The 20,241-nt window shown below is 40.5% G+C and overlaps 1 protein-coding gene across 1 annotated transcript in view; it reads left to right on the forward strand.

Annotated features, from left to right (window-relative positions):
• The first annotated feature begins 1,319 nt into the window (after positions 1 to 1,319).
• The window catches only part of tes (testis derived transcript (3 LIM domains)), a 39,742-nt gene continuing 20,820 nt past the window's right edge, over positions 1,320 to 20,241 (forward strand). The window contains exons 1-2 of the mRNA XM_059978271.1: positions 1,320 to 1,482; positions 8,079 to 8,164. Of these exons, the coding sequence (XP_059834254.1) occupies positions 1,456 to 1,482; positions 8,079 to 8,164 (113 nt within the window). The 5' untranslated portion in view covers positions 1,320 to 1,455. The remainder of the gene's footprint in view (positions 1,483 to 8,078; positions 8,165 to 20,241) is intronic.

Genomic DNA, 20,241 nt, shown 5'->3' on the forward strand with positions numbered 1-20,241 from the left:
CTCCTATTTCTTATGTTCTTAGTTTCATGGCTATCGGTGGACAGGTGAATATCAGGATTGTATACTGCATACATATTTTGATTATAAATGTGCTTTGAATCTTTTAATTTCTATATTCATTGCCATGACTAATGAAAAGCATTTTCACCACGTTCTCTACTTGTGACACTATTCGCCAATCTTCATCACACTTACCCAGCTGATCTTCATCCCTCTGTAATTCCTGATAAGAATCTTCATTATGTGTGACACCAGCTTTATGAATGCAGTCTCTAAACTCTAAATCTCTAAAGTGTGGTCTGCAAAGTGTCTGAGAAGAGCTAACTTTATGAAAATATTGCAGGTTTCCTCATTTATTTTCATGTGGCAATGCTTCTGTTGACGTTGCTGCTTAGGGCGCAGGTTGATGAAATGCTGGAATTGGATTAGGTGATGAACAGTTCACGGGATATCATGCCTGTCAAGGCACTGCTGAGATTTGAGATTCCTTGCTCAGGTGATGACACCTTGTCTAAAAACACATCAAAGCCCTGACTACCATTATCAAGGTGTGTTCAGAGCAGCCTCCAAAGGCAGGTAACGACCATTGATTTCTCTTTCGCAGAGAATGTCCATTCAACACTGACATCTGTTCCAAATAAGAGTTACACACACACACAGAGTTCAAAGGAATATTGTCAGAAATGTACCCAGGCATTGAGTGATTTCAATGTTCCAGATTCTCTTGGGGTCTGTTATCAGAAAATGTGTATTCCTGCAACTTTAAAAATATTTCTAAGAGATTGATGTGTATTGTAATTACTATCCTCCTCCGCTAAATCTACACTAGTCTCATCATGAATAACTGGCCACCTAAAAAAAGTAAACGTAAATGACTTTCTCTCCCATTTATTTCTAACCTTTTCCCTGCATTCCAATTGAGCTGTGACAATTCTAAAACATCTTGCATTTGTACAGCGCCTTTAGTGTAACAAAAATAAAACCCTAATCTTCATCAGAAGAGTGTTAAATAATAATTGCCAATCCCTTTCCTCACAAAGTATGGAAATTTTACCCTTCCATTACGGGTGGCGTTACTTTACGATACAATTACTGTATCGACCTAGGTAATTTTCATCGAACCGAGCCAGACTGCGAATAGCCACTCCCTTTCTCAGTACATAGAGGATTGGCTATTCATAATTAGAGCTGGTCATTGATTGGTTAGTGTTTTTGGAAGTCTATGATTGGCTACATATTGGTCTTCATTGAAGCGAGTTTACGCCTTCTCCTCGTGTTATGATTGGTTGATGTTGTGAATTACCAATTGAGCGGAAGTGCCTTGAAACATTTGCAAGAGGATAAGTGCACTGAACGAAGTTACTACTGCATCTGTCACGAGCGGGTTTTTCCCCCCAGAGGGGTTTTTTAAAACATTAACACCAGCGGTTTACTGCCCAGTCTCGTTTAGAAGAGATGGATCTAGAAAATAAAGTGAAGAAGGTGAGAAAATTAGCATTTTGCTTTACCTCCGGATCTATGCCTTATCTTATCAAGGAAGGGCGACACCCATTTGATCGTTTCCTCTTCTTTTCTGCTTAAAAAGTAACACACCATCTGTAGTGAAATATTTAATGCTGATGAGAGATGGTATTTAGCAGAAGCTAGCAATGAGTTGACTGCGTGGAGTGATGAGAAATCCTGCAGGGATTTAGCAGCCTTGAAGAGCGATTTCCGCGAGAGGTTTAAATCTGCTGTAAAAGGGTGAAGGACTGAAATGCGACCCCTGCTTTGTTGTAGTTGGCCTCGGGTGGTTCTGCTGGCTTAAAATGACGTCATTCATTCAATGTGCTGGCCACTCGGGTAGTGTCTCAATGTTGACTGAGAGTTACAGGCATTTGAAGGTCGAGTTCGGGGCTAGGTCTAGGGTTGGATCGTGCCATGCGTCATAAAGGTTAAACGCTGACAATTGCGGCATGGATGGGAGCAGAGAAAGAACTTCATTCACTGCTTCGGGCTTCTTTTAAAAGGACTTTGACTAATAGTGAATTGTAATCCCTGGTGGACTGCAGGAAATATGATAGCCAATCTGTGCAGTCCAAATTGTCTCAACTATAACGTGCTTTTGAATGCCAGCTGAGAGTTAATTGTTAGTAAGGACATGGGGAAACTTGAAAGTATTACAGTGGAATTTCATTTACCTTGGTCGGACAAAGTTAATGTCTCGGCTGAAGTCAAGCTCTTCAGCTAGTTCTTAACAACCTTGGTGTTATATTAGCCTCTTAAGGTTTTTGTTTGATAAAGTGCCAGACTGAAATTTTTTTTTCTGGCTTTGTACATCCATTTGAGCAGTATGGTAGTGTACTGGTCAGCACAATGCTTTACAGTGTAGATGATATGCATTCAATTCCCACTACTGCCTGTAAGGAGCCTGTACCTTCTTCCCATGCCTGGGAGTTTCCTCGAGGTGCACTGGTTTCCTCCCACCATCCTAACACGTACTGGTTAGTGAGTTAATTGGTCATTGTAAATAATCCAATGTTTAGGCTAGGATTAATCAGGGGATTACTGGGTGGTGTGGCTCAAAGGGCCTATTCTGTACTATATCTCAATTTTTTTTAAAAAGCTGTTCAAACACTAATCCATAATTATGATACTTGGGGGAAGTGAAGATGCCCTGAACAGCAGTTGAATAATCTTTAAGTTTTTGTCCGCCAGCATCAACAATGTAGAGCTGCTGATAAACTCTTGCATTGTTGTTTGTAACATTGCAACGGTGCTCACATGTATCTGCAAATCAACTCACTGAAATGGTTTGGGTTATTCTGAGTACAAGAAGGTTGCTACATAAAAACAAGCTTGGTGATTTTTAAAAAAAATTAAAATCTTAATACCAGTTTCAGATTATCTTCAACTTCAATCAATGGGTGTATGAATCAGTAATGAAGGCTTATTTGAGTGTAAGAGATCAGTTAGTTATATTTCTGTAGATTTATCATTATTTTGATGTTATTCTATCAGCTTGACTTCTGATGTCATTTGAAAATTAAGTAAAACTGCTAAATGAAAATGTTTTTTTACTTGCAGTGTTTCACTTATAGACATCTTCAATGCTTATTTCCTGGGAAGAGTTTAATGAAGAGGAAAGCCTCCCATTGCTTCAGTGAGGAAGCTGTTATGATAGATGTTACTTTCATTTCTAAATTAGGGTACATTACAAACGTACTGTGCAATAGGATAAGAGCATATCCTTTCACAAGTGAGCGTCGTTATCTGCTTGATTTGTGACATGCTAAACTTTATGACTCTCTAAATTCAGTCCTCTTTCCCTCCCTTAATAAGACCTTCTTAAGAAAAATAATCTTTAATGTTCATGACAGTCTGATGTTGGATATCAGAAGTTTATTGACTGTCTTCAAAGTCTGCATTTTTAACTTTATTAGATGCTGCAGTTTATCTGTACATTTAACTGTATAGCATTATAACAAATGAAGATACTTCCTTTTTTTTGTTCTAAAACAAGGACTCAAAACCAGCTTCAAAGAATTTGTGAAGTTCTAGTTTCGAGATAGAAACCTTGTACTTGGCCCGAGCTTTGAACTCTTTTTGTTTGTAAATTGGAAAACATCATTATTTTGGAATGCTTTTGCATATTAAGTTGGTGGGGGTTGAAGACACATGTTCTTGTGCCTTTTGTGAGCTCATAGTGAATCCAGTAACAATCTTTGTGTGGTCACTGTAGTGAAAAATCTAGCACACTTGGTGCACCATGGGTTTTTTTTTAAAAAGCACAATGAATTGAATGGCCATTTGGATTGGTTTAATTGGATTAAGAGAAACAAGGTCAGAACAGAGCTGTTGCTGTTCAAGTTTTACCATGGTATTTGCAATCAAGCAAACAGAAGAAATAGTCAATGTTTTGACCAAAGTATGAGATTTGCGCTGGTGTAGGCTGAAGCCTCTGCCAACATGCAAAGAAGATGAATTCATAGGCAAATACTGCTGATGTGAGAGAACTTCAATGAGCTACTTTAAAAAGGAGAGGTATTGCTGCAGTAGGCAGCTGAATGTAGAAAACTGTGCACAGTGTTGGAAATAGCAACTCTGATCAGGCTCCTGTTAAAGCAGTTCTCCAAATCCTAGAACACTACCAGCAGCACTAGATGACTCATCGCTTCAAGGGTATTTAAAACTGAGCCATTTGCACTCCCAACATAAAAAGTATGCAAATTCAACTATTTAAATGGTGATTTGAGTGATCACATTTTGTAAGATCAGTAGTCTGATCTTGCAATGATACTTCCCATGTCCAGTAATCTTGGATATTTAATAACATTGCTATCATCAAGACCCTCTCCATTGATGTCAAGGAGCCAGCATGGACTAGAAATCAAGTAGACCAGCAATTTTAATACAGTGGCCATAAGAACTGGCCAGAGTTTGGGTATCCTTTGGCAGATTTTGAAACTGACAACCAAAACAACGCGCACAGTGCTGAGGAACTCAGATCAGGTAGTATGTATGGAAATGAATAAGGAGTCCACACTTCAGACCAACACCCTCCTTCAGGACTGAGAAGGAAGAGAAGATGCCAGAATAAAAAAAGAATCTGATAGGAGAGGAGAGTGGACAATAGAAAGAAGGGACCTTTGGGGGTGGGGGGGGATAAATCGGCAGGAGAGAAATAAAAGCTCAGAGGGGTGGTGGTGGTGGGGTAAATACTCAAGACAGAATACAAGGTTTTACTCCTCCACCCTGAGAGTGCCTTATCCTAGCACGAGGAGGCTGTTGTCTTACACAGTGGAATGGGAGTTGGAATTAAAATATTTGGCCGCTGGGAAGTCCCACTTGTGACAGATGGTGCAGAGGTGCTCAATGAAGTGGTCTGTATCGAGAAAGCACAATTCAGTAATGTGGTGAAATTCTTTCCAGCAACTGGATGAATGCAAAGATACCCAAGTAGCTTGATAACGCATAGAACAATATATTTGATGGATATCCTTTTTCCCCCATCCTTATCAGTCATTCCCCTCCATTGCTGCTGCACCAAGGCTATAATGTGTATTGTTGATGAAATGCACTGCCTAAGTTAGTCCAACAGCATCTCCAAAACCTCTACAACAAAACGAAAGGTAGAAGGTGAGTGAGAATGCCATCACCTGCAAGTTCTTTTCCAAGTTGCCTGCTATCCGGACTTGGAAATATTATAATTTCTTCATCATTGTCAGGTCCACATGCTACAGCCCTCTACCCATCAGCACTATAGGAACAACTTTGGCAAAGAGTGTCGCATTTCAAAAAGGTAGCTTCTCTCCTTGGGTATTTTGAAATGAGTCATTGGTGCTTGAATTATGACAAATTATTCCTGTTCTTTATTTTGGAAAAGGAATGCAAATCCCACCATTTAAGAATGATTATGAGCACAGCATGCCTTTGAAGGGTTTTGTTGAAATCATCAGCCTGAATCACTGCCTATTGAGGTTGCTTGATTTGCTGAGTGGTTCTGGCATTTTTATTATAACTTTTGTCTTTGAAATTGTATGCATGCATTGTTCTGGGTTCTCAAAGTTTTAAAGCTACCACCAATTTATAGCTGCTGTTCAGATCTAAGTCTGAAGGATTTCCAAGGTGGGATAGTATTTGACTTGGAGAAGGGATTTTGCTTGTCATTGAGGTTTTTTGTGTCTGATGCCCTTGTCTGTCTTGGTTGGTTGAAGTTGTATGTTGATGTGATGTAACCAGAGTGATCCAAGATGGTGACTGCATTTAGCTTTGAAATGATTTTCTATACTTGCTATAATTTCTATACTTGATTTTCTGGGTTTTCAGAAGTTACGTTCTATATTTTAGGACAGCAACTGTGCTTCATAATGATGAAGCACTTCTAAAAGCATCCCATGAGGTAGACTGTTTAAATTTGACCATCTTACCAAAACTTCAGTTTAGAAAAATGTTTAGTTCCATATTTAATTCCTTTTTAATGCATTTGGGCCTCAATTTGCAGGATTTGTAAACCATGTGCATGCCAGTATAAACACACGTTGACAGCTCTCCACTGCACTGGTAGATATAATTTGAGCCAGGCTCTCTAAACTAGTTGCAGTTGGGGAAAATATGCTGTCATTATGCATTTGATCTATGGTCAGTTTAAAATGTGCAGCAGACATTGTAATATTGTCTGAAATCTGACTCCAAGAATGCTTTTAAGCTATTCACTCTGGGTTTGTCTGCTTTTCGCAGTTGGTAGACATGGATATCTCGAAAGGCATTCTATAGTACATTGACCTGCACCCAGGTGTCCTTTCAATAATGAGTTGGCTTTCCACACCCTAGCATCAGTTCTCTGGATAAAGTAAATGTTTTTGTGAAATGAACAATTTGATCTGTGTCAAATGTTCAATCTGCTAACATCAGTGACCGATTTCTCAGCTATTATTCATGAGTAGTAACCTAATTTGCAAATGAGAATTTTGGTATGGTGTACTGATTTTTTTTTGGGGGGGGGGGGGGGAGAAGATGCATTCAGTAGAAAAAAAAGCTTGGATTACATTGGAGACTTATATTTTAGCTTGGCTCCGATTTAAAATGACCCTAAAAGGGCAAAATTCTATTGCATTGCAGTCTTTTGTACTAGTTTGATGGATTGTTCTGTCTACAATGTTTGTCAAATAAATAACTTTTAGGGCACTAAGGCCTGGGGGGGGGGGGGAGTCTGCACACAGATGTACTGAACTGCTAGTCAGATGTACTTCTCATTGACTTCTAATAAAACTATAGTTGATAAAGCTACTGCATGGTAATTCTTCAGCAGCCATTTTGTTCAATAGTTGTAGCCTGCAGAAATGGAACTTGAACATAAAACAGACCTAATTGACACAAATCAAAATGTACTGTGTTCCATGGCTGCTCCATTTGTGTTGGACGTAAAATGGAGTTCATTTGTTTAGCAACACTTTGAGTGTTCTTTATTAAGGAGTTGGGGCAATCAGTTTATCATTTGATCTAGAATTATCCTACAAGCTATTTGCTTTAACATGTATGATTCTGGGATAATCATTTCCCTTTTTTTTTCTCTACAGAACATAATCAAAGTGGGTTTCATGTAGCACTCCTTCACCTTTCAGTCGTTGTGTCTTTTTCTAATCATTTAGAATCCTGACACCTTTATCATATTGGGTTCTAAAATTTCAATTGAAAACAAGGGCAATATTTCTTGTGTTCAATGCAGTTGTCGGTGGACTGCCTTGGTCATATTCCCTTTTAAATGAAATACTAGAACCTTTTTAGTTTTCTATAGGTAGCTGCTTTCCCATTGAAAGTCGCAGTAATGGTTTATATGAATAAACAATGTTTATTACATGAGTTTGTTATAGCCAGGGATGGTAAAGGGGAGCAACACACACAAAAATGCTGGTGGAACACAGCAGGCCAGGCAGCATCTATAAGGAGAAGCACTGTCGACGTTTCGGGCTGAGACCCTTCATCAGGGTGGTAAAGGGGATATGCTACCAATAGTGTGCGCCTCTGACAACCAACTCCAGCTCTTAGCGCGTGTGGCTTAGCTGCTGAGCCCGGCAAAACAGTATCTACTGACATGGGAAGGGGTAAAGGTGGGCTACTGGTGCCTGAAAACCAGTCACTTCAGGCAGATGGGGTTCGTCAGCCATGGTTGGCAGCTTTATCTAGAAGAAGGAAAATTATGATCTCAAGCCTCCACTGCCTTGCAGCTATACTCACTCACGGGGAAGGCTTTGAGGGTAAACCCTAGGGGGTGGGGGGGTGGAATCCAGAGCTGGAATCCCTACGGCAGACCTACATTAAGTTCGATGCTGACTGGCAACTCCTGTGATGCTGCTGGTTCTAAACTGTGTCGGTCTCTGCTGTTCCTTTGAGTTCATCAGAAGCATGGAGAGGGGGCGCTTGCTACGTGGGCAACAGCTTGCTCTGCCCAAGCTTGCCTTCCTAGACAGCAAGGACTTGGTCAACTCTGACAAACAGAAACTCCCATTACTGATAATTAGTTGCATCAATTTATGCATACTGATGTGGAAAAAAAAATCAATTTCTTCCTGATCAATTAATTTTTCTACCTGATACAGATGACCCTGGGACATGAACAAGGAGCAGGGGCCCCATGCCTGAAGTGCAAGGATAAATGTGAAGGATTTGAACTCCATTTTTGGAGGTAATGTATGTTTAATGAATAAATAAAGCATCCGTCTCCTTTCCTGTGCTTGGTAAATCCATTGCTTTTTGATGTATTAAATATTTTGCTTCACCTCATTTGTAGGTAACTCCTTTCCATTTCTGCTCCCTCTCAGCAGCTATAAACCGAAAGATGCTTGGTCTGCAGACTATTCTGTAGGTTTATGAAGAAATTATTCTCTTCTTAGGAAAAGAAACTATTTTGAAGACTACTCTCCGCTTAAAGTTAATTTACACAAACTATCAAGATTGATATATCAGCTATAATAACATTGACCTTCTGTCTCATCATAGTATGCAATTAGCTAACTGTAAACAGAATAACTATTCCTTCAATCTCCTTTCACTTCCTCTGATCCTTTTTTTTTTAAATAGGATAGTCGTGTTCTCCAGCGGGATGGAATTTAATTAGTTTCGAAGTGGATTTTTTTTTAAATAAAGGAGTGCATATTTTCACCATGACAGATTGTGAGACTTGTACTCACATACCAAAAGTAATGATCAAAAAATGCCAGAGTGCTTGTGTTCTGTTTGCAGATTTAACTGTAAACTCCAATGACTCATTTATACTTCCATTTTGCAGGATGATTTTCCTGTTTTTTTTTAAGTAACTGGTTTATCTTTGACAGTATAAATGCGGGCTTCCCTGCTTTAAAACATAAAAAACCTAGTTGTTTTTGGTGGAACATTTCAGCCTGAGACTTTTTGAATTATTCTGGATGAATTAAGTTCTCAATTTTCCTCCTCCTGATTAATGTGCTTTCAAAGTTAATTTTAAAATAGCTTTGTTGTAAACTTATACAGCAAAATCTAAAATTATTCATTGTCACAAGTGGTTGGCACTATACTTTACTAAGCAATTGAATCCTACATAATTTAATCCTCTTGAAGGAATAATTTTTCCCTTAAGTATTCAATCTAATTTATGTTATGCTGTCCACATTCTGGTTGAAAACTGATCAGAGTCTTTGTTGAAACTTATTATAAAGTTTCTATTCTTTGAATCCAAATGATAAACTCCGCAACATTTCTGAAGCTAGGCACATCACTACATTTCTTTATTTAGGGCCTGCTTCCACAGTTGAAGGCTTATTGGAATTGTGAGCACAGTCATTGAAGGTGAGGCTAAATATTTTCATCCAGACTGCCTTAGAAATATTATAAAGATGGCAGTAGTTTTCCCCATTCAATGAGATATACTTCCCATATTATAGAATGAGGCAGTGAACTCATTGAATCTCTACCCGTGCTCATATCCAAACAAACCTAATATTTTAATCATCCAGCTATCTATTCATAAGCTTGTCACTATTATAGACAAATCTCAGGGTTGTATACTGTGTACCTACCACATGAAAGACAAACAACCAATATGGAAAAGACAAGTTATGCAAATACAAAAAAAAATAAATAAACAATAAATATCAAGAACATGAGATGAAGAGTCCATAGGTTGTGGGAACATTTCAGTGATGAGATGAGTGAAGTTATCCCCCTTTGATTCAAGAGCCTGATGGTTGAGGGGTATTAACTGTTCCTGAACCCAAGAATGTGAGATCTGAGGCTCCTATACCACCTTCCTGATGGCAGCAGCAAGGAGGGACATTGGAGGGGTCCCTGCTGATGAAAGCTGCTTTCTCTGCCACAGCACTCCATGTAGATGTGCTCAGTGGTGGGGAGGGCTTTACCCATGATGGACTGGGCTGTATCCAATACTTTTTTTTATATAGGGTTTTCCATTCAGTGGTATTGGTGTTTCCACCTAATGCCATGATGCAACCAGTTGATATACTCTCTTCCACACATATATAGGTGTTTGTCAAAGTATTGGATGTCTTGCTGAATCTTCATAAACTTCAAAGTAGCGGAGGTGCTGCCATGTTTTAATTCCACTGAGATCCTCGAATGATAACACTGAGGAATTGACAGTTGTTGACCCTCTCCATCTCCGATCCCCTGATGAGGACCGGCTCATGGGCCTCTGGTCTCCTCCTGAAGTCAATAATCAGCTCCTTGGTCTTGCTGACATATAGTGAGAGGTTATTTATGTGACACCACTCAACCAGGTTTTCAGTCTCCTGTATGCTGATTTGGCTACCAATGATGTCATCAGCAAATGTAAATCTTGACAATACTTTAGGTTTTGTATTCATTTTCTCCTTGCCTTACAAACAATATGATGGCTGTACAGAAATTTTCCTTACACAGCATTGCCATTGCACTGCTGCAGAGGGCACACACCCAGTTGGTAGATTGGATGGAATTGGCTTAACATGCACAAATTAAATTGTACTGTTTAAATTGGCCCATTTATATCGAGGAAGTGTGAAATGACTGGTGCCAACGCAACTCAGTCCTTCAGACGAACTGTTGCCAGTGAAATAAATCAGCCTCTGTAAACGTCCAGATAGGTTTCTGAATCAAGAAAATGTTGTTGACATCAATTGAAGTAGATCATTGTCTTGCTTTTATGATTAGGAATGGGGAGACGCGGGCACACTGGCACTTCATCACAGCATTATAAAATATCTAACTGTAACTATACAAAATTTTCAATAAATCTGTTCTGCAGTATTTTGAAATGGCTAACTAGTACCACACTAAAGATGAAAAGTTTGTATTTTGATTATAAACTTAGATTGTAAGCTAGGGTTTTGTTGCCCTGAAATTATATAATTTTTAAATAATTTACTGTCTAAGCACTGCCACCTAATCACTTGTGCCTTTGGTTTATTTGTCAACTACATCCAAGAGTAGCATAATCTTACAAGAACTGCTGTATTACACCTAGAGGCTGTTACCAACCAATTCATACTTGGCACCATCTCTTCTGAACCCTGCACTGCCATGCTGTTGGACTACCTATCTGTAATCCAGTACTGGATGAGCAAAACCTGCTTCTAGCTGAAGAATAAGGCCATCGTCTTCAGCCTCCACGTCAAATTCCCTGGATTGTTCAGTGATTCTATCCTCCCTGGTCTGAGGCTGAAGCCAACTCTTCACAGTGGTGCCATATCTGACCACAAGATGAGTTTTCAAACAATACAAATACATCACTTCCAAAGCTACAATCTTCCTTCTCTTGTATTGCCTGACTGCCCAATGCCAGCTCGTTGACTTTTGAAACCTTCATTTGTGCATCTAGACAATATTTGCACTCCACTGGGTTACTCCCCACCTTCCACCAGACTCATTCCAAATACTGCCACCTGTAAGCTGGAACAAAATTGGGCTTGTGAACTACAGCAGTGAGTTGTGGGCTGCTTACAAAGCTTCTAAACGTACTCTTCTGAATTGCTCTCACTGCAATCTGCAGCCTGTAATTTCCCTTTAAACAACATATTTTTGAACAGTCTTGATGAACTAGTGACCACACTATCTTAAAGACTCAACTGACTTGCCGCTCAAGCATATGGGTACAGCATCTTTAAGCAGGTGAAGGTACATTGCCATAGCCGGAAGAGAGGGAGAAGGGGGCTCTGAGATGGAATGGGACTCCCTCTACCTAGCACCTTGTCAGCAAATGTACAGTTACTGGAGAACAAGACTGAGAACCTAAGGGCAGAAGAAAATGAGGAATTGCTGTGTTCTGCGTTTCACAGAGACCTGGATCACACAATGGAAGTGTTGGTATGATCTTATGCTTTCCCTATACACAGGGTAAGACAAACTGCAGATTGGGAAAAGACAAAAAGTGGAGGTCGGTGTTTCATGATACTCGTTGTGGTTAGATGTGGCAGTTTTGTCATAATCTTATTCCCCGGACTTGGAACATCTGACAATTAAGTATCAACCATTTAACTTGCCAAGAATGTTCTCAGAGATCCTGGCTGCAGTTTACATATCACCAAAAGCTGACATTAATCAGGCAGTAGAGGTATTGAATGTCACCATCACCAAACAAGAAACAGCCAACCTAAACACATTTCAAATCATATTCAGGGACTTGACTCGGCCTTGTTTGAAGAAATCACTATCAAATTATCATAATCATATCACCTGTAGCACTAGGAAATCCCAGCACTCAACCACGGCTATACAATGACTAGGGATGCCTACCATTCTATGCCTAGAACACATTTTGCAAAATCTAGTCATTTTCCTCCTTAAAGGCTAGTACCCATAATTGAGCTGACTAATTTTACAAATTTCTGCAACTTATTTCAATCTTGTGCAATAGTTCCTTCCCAGCCCCCCCCACCACCACCACCAATAAACAGATTGTGATGCAGCCAGTTAGGATGCTCTCCATTGTACATTTGTAGAAGTTTGAGTGTTTTAGTTGGCAAATCAAATCTCCTCAAACTCCTAATGAAATATATCCACCGTCTTGCCTTTGTAGCTGCATCAATATTTTGCATCCAGGTTAAGTGCTCAGAGATATTGACACCCAAGAACTTGAAATTGCTCACTGTCTCCACCTCTGTCTGATCCTTCGATGAAGATTGATTTATGTTCCCTCATCTTGCCCTTCCTGAAGTCCACAATCATCTCTTTGGTCTTGCTGACGTTGAGTGCAAGGTTGTGGCTGTGACACCACTCAACTAACTGGTAAATCTCCCTCCCGTATGCCCTTTCAACACCAGCTGAAATTCTGCCAATGGTTCAGCAAATTTATCAATACTGTTTGTGCTATGCCTAGCCACACTCATGGGTGTAGAGAGAGAAGAGCAGTGGGCTAAGCCCTCAGCCCTGAGGTGCAGCGGTGTTAATTGTCAGCGAGGTGGAGATGTTATTTTCAGTCTGTACAGATTGTGGTCTTGTAGTTAGGAAGTTGAGGATCCACAGGGAGGTCCACAGACCTAGGTTTTGTAGCTTTTCAATTGGAACTGTTGGAATGATGGTGTTAAATGCTGAGCAATAGTCAACAAACAGAGTCCTGACATGGGTACTTGTATTGTCCTTGTGATCCAAGGCTTCATGAAGAGCCATTGAGATTGCTTCTGTTGTAGCCCTACTGTGGTGATGGGCAAATTGCAGTGCATTTAGTCTCTGAGACCAATGAGAAAGCGTCCTTCAGGAGGATCATCCCACAGAATGCATCCAGAATCCGGCTCAGGTGGAGTACCTGGGTGAGTACTAAAGACCTGAGCTGATAAACCAGCTGGAGTGTTCACCGATATCTTTAACTTTTCAGTTCATCAGTCTGATGTATCCACCTGCTTCGAGCAAGCTTCAATTATACTGGTGCCCAAGAAGAACACGGTATCTTGCCACAATGACCATCATTCAGTAATACTTGCATCCACTGTGATGAAGTAAGTGTTTTGAGAAGTTGGTGATGAAATATATCAACTCCCACCTGGGAAGTGACTTGGATCCAATCCAATTTGCCTGCTGGCACTAAAGGTCCACAGCAGATGCCATTTCATTGGCTTTTCACTCAACCCTGGAACATCTGGACATAAAATATGCAAACATCAGGATGCTCTTGATTGACTACAGCTCAGCATTCAATACCATCATTCCCTCAAAACTGATCAATAATATTCTTGTGCAATTGGATTTCCCCACTCACTGACCCCAGTCAGTTTGGATTGGTAACAACATCTACACAATCTCCATCAACACAGGTGCTGTGTGCTTAACACCCTGTTCTACTCACATTATAACCTCACTGTGAGGCTAATCCCACTCCAGTGCCATATTTTATTTGCTGATGACATAACTGCCATTAGCTAAATCAAAGGTGGTGACTGTTCAGCATGTATGTAGAAGGGAGATTGAAAATCCTGGCTGAGTGGTGCCACCAAACCACTCGCTCAGTGTCAGCAGGACCAAGGAGCTGATTATTGGCTCAGGAGGAGGAAACCAGAGGTCCTCGAGCCAATCCTCATCAGAGGAGGAGAGGGTCGGCAACTTTAAATTCCTCAGTGTTATTTCAGAGGATCTGTCCTAGGCCCAGCATGTAAGTGCAACACTGAAGTTGGCAGTTCCTCTACTTAGAAGTTTGTGAGGATTTAACATGGCATCTGAAACTTCAACAAACTTCTATAGATGTACTGGAAAGATTGACTGGCTGCACCACGGCCTGGTGTGGGAACACTAATGCCCTGGAATGGAAAATACTACAAAAAGTAGTGAATACAGCCCAGTCCATCATGGGTAAAGCTCTCTCTCCCTATTACTGAGCACATCTAAACATTGTCGCAGGAAAGCAGCATCGATCGCCCAAACCATGCTCTCTTCTTCCTACTGCCATCAAGAAGATGATACAGGAGCCTTCAGGAACAGTTATTGCCCCTCATCCATCAGATTCTTGAACCAATGGGGATAACTTCACTTGACAAGCACTGAACTATTTCCACAACCTATGAACTCTTTCAAGGACTCTTCATCTCCTGATCTCTTTACTTGAGTCAGAGTTATAGAAAAGTAGAGCACAGAAGTAGGCCCTTCCTCTCATCTAGTCCATACTGAACAATTTAACCTCCATACTCCCATCAACCTGCTCATAAATCCAAATCTATTAAAGCTTTCCTTAAAACTCAAGTCCCTGCAACATCTTTGTAAATTTTCTCTGTGCTCTTTCAAACTTTACATCTTTTCTGTTGGTAGGTGACCAAAACTACACACGATACTCTAAATCAGACCTCACCAACATCCTGTACAACTTCAACATAACATCCCATCTCCTGTACTCAATACTTTGGCTATCATGAGTCAATGTGCCAGAAGCTTTCTTTATGACCCTATCTACCTGTTCTGCCACTTCCAATGAATTCTGGACCTGTATTCCCAGATCCCGCACTCCTTGACCTACGAGTCACTGAAAGACATACCCCATTTGATCCTACCAAAGTGCAACACCTCACACTTGTCTGTGTTAAATTGTATCTGCCATTTTTCCAGCTGGTCCAAATCTAGCTGCAAGTTTTAAGTCTTTCTCTCCCCCCGGCCACTGTACCCCTAATCTTGGTGTCATCCGCAAGCTTGCTGATCTAGTTAACCGCATTATCATACAGATCATTGAAATACTGTAGATGACAATTAACCTAGCATTGATCCCTGCAGCACTCCTCTAGGCCAGCCAGAGAGACAACCATCTTCCACCACTCTGGCTTTGTGTGAGAAGCCAGAGAGCAGTAGTAGATGGTTGCTTTGTATCATCGTCGTTATGGCCGTGTCATGGGTGATCTTGGCCTGTGACTGTGATTGTACTCAGCAAGTTGTTCTACAGAAGTGGTTTGCCATTCCTTTCTTGGCAGTATCTTTCAGACGGGTGACCCCAGTCATTATTAATATTCTTCAGAGATTGACTGCCTGGTTGTCAGTGGTTGTGGTGTGCACCATCTGCTCGTACGACTGTCCACCAAGCTTCACGGGACCCTGATTGTGGGGGTTAAGCACATGACCTGCAGATTAGTGGAGGGAAGGAGCACCTCGCGCTTCCTTTGGTATAAACATATCTCCGCTTTGCCACCTAGGTTGCCTCTACCAATAGAATTGTCTCTGGTACATTGGTTGTCCTGTTGGGTGCAGTCTTTCATTGATTCGGTTATGTTTCGTGGATTTACTGTGTATGCCTGAAAGAAAATTAACTCATGTTTGTATATGGTGACAGATACAGTATTTAGACAATAGGTGCAGAAGCAGACCATTCAGCCCTTTGAGCCTGCATTGCCATTTTGAGATCATGGCTGATCATCTACTATCAATACCCGGTTCCTGCCTTGTCCCCATATCCCTTGATTCCCCTATCCATAAGATACCTATCTAGCTCCTTCTTGAAAGCATCCAGAGAATTGGTCTCCACTGCCTTCCGAGGCAGTGCATTCCAGACCCCCACAACTCTCTGGGAGAAGAAGTTTTTCCTTAACTCTGTCCTAAGTGACCTACCCCTTATTCTCAAACCATGTCCTCTGGTACTTGGCTGTCCCAGGATCTGGAACATATTTCCTGCCTCTATCTTGTCCAATCCCATAATAATCTTATGTTGCAATCAGATCCCCTCTCAATCTCCTTAATTCCAGCGTGTACAAGCCCAGTCTCTCCAACCTCTCTGCGTAAGACAGTCCAGACATCCCAGGAATTAACCTTGTGAATCTACACTGCACTTCCTCTACAGCCAGGATGTCCTTCCTTAACCCTGGAGACCAAAACCATACACAATACTCCAGGTGTGGTCTCACCAGGGCCCTGTACAAATGTAAAAGGATTTCCTTGCTCTTGTACTCAATTCCCTTTGTAATAAAGGCCAGCATTCCATTAGCCTTCTTCACTGCCTGCTGCACTTGCTCATTCACCTTCAGTGACTGATGAACAAGGACTCCTAGATCTCTTTGTATTTCTCCCTTACCTAACTTTACACCATTCAGATAATAATCTGCCTTCCTGTTCTTACTCCCAAAGTGGATAACCTCACACTTATTCACATTAAACGTCATCTGCCAAGTATCTGCCCACTCACCCAGCCTATCCAAGTCACCCTGAATTCTCATAACATCCTCATCACGTGTCACCCTGCCACCCAGCTTCGTATCATCAGCAAATTTGCTAATTGCTAATTGATATTGATATTAATTGATAATTAAACATTGATAATAAATTTACTTTGAAATGTGTTTTCTCACACTTGCCATGTCACTCTCTCTTTAGCATGTGCTCTTTGTTTAAATCGGCCACTGATCCTACAACAGTTCAGTTTCAAAATTCTGCTCTTTCACCTAGATCCCTTCATTCATATTAGTAACCACATCCAACCCTTCAGTGCTCCATCAAATCTGCTGTCTTACGTGGCACAGTTTTAATGGCTCCTCGCTTGGCAGCTTTGGACAAGGCCCTAAGTTCTGGAACACCCTCCTTCAGCCTCTACAAGAAACCTCCATCTGTCCTTGTGTAATGAAGTCTAACTGAAATTTGTGGTTCCAGTTTACCACCTGTCAGAACTCAACGAGTATCGCACATGGCAGCATATGGTGTTTGAACATACTGAGTGATGTATGTCAGCTTATCCGCAGATTGACACCAACTCTGGAGCGTTTTGTGCTGAATTCTTGGCATTACATTGGGGAATTGATCTCTCCCATCTCATGCCAGTCAACCTAGTCTATGAGGAAAATATAATTTTCTCCGGTGATGACCTGTCTCCAGTCATTTTAATAAATTTGAGGACAGTATTTAATACTAATGCTATTGCGGTGCCTAGTTCAATCGTGGGATTGAGATTTGCCCTGATGCAGGTACAGTGATGAATTCCTGTTGTGGCTGATGGGGCACATTGTCTGAGAAAATGATTTCCAATCTTGAGCAGCAAGCAAGCCAGTTAACTGGCTGGTTTGAATACTTAAGGTTGACGATACTATATTCTATTCTTACAGTCGTTATAACTGCTATTTTTATCCAATTTAGTGAAGAGTAGCCTTATTTGGTACATTGAAACATACAGGGCATGGTATTGTTCTGAATTAATGCCCAACCCAATCCAGGATGCACTGGGGCAGCCTGCAAGTGTTGCTATGCTTCAGGTGCCACATAGTATCCCCACAACTTACCAAACCTAAATTGTACGTCTTTGGAATCTAGCAGGAAGCTAGAACATGCAAAGGAAACCCACATGGTCATGGCGAAAATGTACAAAATCCTTCTGGACAGTGCAAGAATTGATCCCCCATTTTGTAGCTGGCACTGTAAATCGTTACGCTTGCCACTGCACTATTGTGCCTCTCTACAGTACAATGTCACCCTTACGTTCGTCTTTCCCTGCAGGCTGGTGTGTGCTTAGTGAAACATGCAGCCATTCAAGACCTCTTCAGTCACAATAAAAATGTCTGTAATATTGCACTAATTTAAACCATGACAGCTTGCTTTTCCATTGCTGGAGAGGCTATTGAAATGTAACTGTTACTATTGGGCATTGCCACTAGCTTCAGGTTGCATTCTCCTGACAGCTGAATGAAGCTTTGCTTTTCCAAAAAAAAATGATAAAGTTGCTATCAGCGAAAGTCAACTCAAGTAGCACTTGTGAACTGTAAATTACATACTAGAAGAGGAAAATTAGTTGAAGAGAGCTGAGCACACTTCCCACACATTAGAATGGCCTAGATTTATTTTCCATTATTAGACTGAACAATTGAGCAAAACATTGGCAAGGAAAAAGTAACCTTTGAAGTACAATAGTAAATTTCCCTTTAGCCTCAAAGACAAAAACTTGTTCACAATCTTTGCAAGTTTCATGAAATTTCTGCATTGAGTTTGCTGAAGAAAATTTTTGAAGTGCTACTTAACAGCATAAAATTGAAGCTCTGGAGATCTAAATTTAAAAGAAAAAAGAACAAAAATGATTGTGTACTCACCAAGTCAGGTAGCATTTGCAAAGAGAAACAGTCAGCAATTCATCACTTGTTCGCTTTTCATCACTTTAACTGGAAGTTCATTAACCTGCACTGTAGATTATTTCCAGTGTTTTCTCTTTACATTTACACAACATTTTGCTATTAGAATTAATTTAAGTAATTTATTAAATATCTGGATGTGAATATAAGTCAGTGTAGTTTAAATTGTACAGAACAGGAATAAATTAAACTTTGAAAATCTGCACTCTTTAGTGTTAGAATTTTAAGAATTTTTAGAAAGTTTATTTAAAGCATATTTCCTTCTGGAATAAATATAACGCTGTTTAAACCACTCTATCTTAAAGGATAACGGCACAAAATGCCAACCAATTGCCAAGCTGCTGCTTCTGATGCCGTTCCCAGATTAGCCTTGTCTGTTTCAACTTATTTCATCCCTTCGCTGTCCATCAATTTACTTATTCTCGCTTTCCCCTTGGGTCTTCACCCCATTGCACTGGTGCCCTTTATCTTGTTATGCTCTCCGGACTCCACTCCTGCTTTCAAATTCACAGCTTGGGATAGCTGCTCTAGGTCTTCATCCCATTCAGTTAAGGTTCATAAGTGCTGTTGAGTTGCATTTAGTTTTCTGTGGCTTGTATAATTTATTTTTTTTTCTTTGCTCAGTTGAGCACCAAGTCAGGAGGCCAGTGTATCTTGAAAGATTTCCAAGGCCAGCCTTGTCAATGCATATGCTGCTTGTTCTTGCCAGTAGTCAAGACATTGAAGCTTTGTTCTGTATTGATGGCCAAAACTTTCTGATGGTTTTGATATGACTGAATTGTGCACAATTGAACTGAATTCCTTGCAGCTGTTCTTTGTACTTTGGTGTTCGGTGAACTGAGGATCTGTGCCACCCACACTACCAGTCAGCCAATGCTGGACCTGCTTATAATTTATTAAAGTAATGAAGTAAACTTCTTCCAGGCCTTTTGTTAGTCTTATATCCATAAGTGGGAAATCGCTGGAGGCTGCGTTCTGTCACTGAAATGTGTGGTACATTATAAACAATTCATGCACATATATGTCTGTGAGAGGTTGAGTTAATGTATTCCAGGAAGACATATGGGAATTTCTGTTTGCGTTAAAAGCTGACTCATCTTTGATCTGGGCAATAGCTTATGAATGGTCCAATGTAACAAATGGAATCTCATGACACTGATCTACAGTCTCATTGTTCTTCACATTAAATAACACTATTAACACAGTTATTACACAGTGCTATCAAGAAAGTGAGTCAAAGAAGAATTATGATTTTATTGATTATCAGTACCTTGTTGCATGAAACATTTCATAACTCCTTTTGGACAGCAAAGAATCTGCTGGTATCAAACTGACAACTTATCCCTTTTGTCAGTCATAACTCCGTACACTATAGAAGCACTAGTCGTGAATCTCCTACAACATGCAGATTCCTGATTCCCAAATGTAAACAGTAGCATGGTTGCATATAGAATTTAAAAGTCAACCTTCTAAGGTGTTTCTGACACCTGAGTATAAACTGATGTGGAAGCTGTTGAGTGCCGTCAAGTCATCATTGACTCATGGCAACCGTATGGATATTGGAGTTGTTCATGGGTTTTGTGGCAAAATACAGATTGCTTGGCCTTTCTGCACAGATACTACTGTTGCCCAGAATGAGACCTGGCTGGACTTGAACTCATAACCATTTGCCTCAAAGTCCAGTGCTGATACTACTACACCAGCAGCCAGCCCAAATGTAGAA

Source organism: Hypanus sabinus, chromosome 8, assembly GCF_030144855.1.
Source record: "Hypanus sabinus isolate sHypSab1 chromosome 8, sHypSab1.hap1, whole genome shotgun sequence".
Classification (NCBI taxonomy): Eukaryota; Metazoa; Chordata; class Chondrichthyes; order Myliobatiformes; family Dasyatidae; genus Hypanus; species Hypanus sabinus.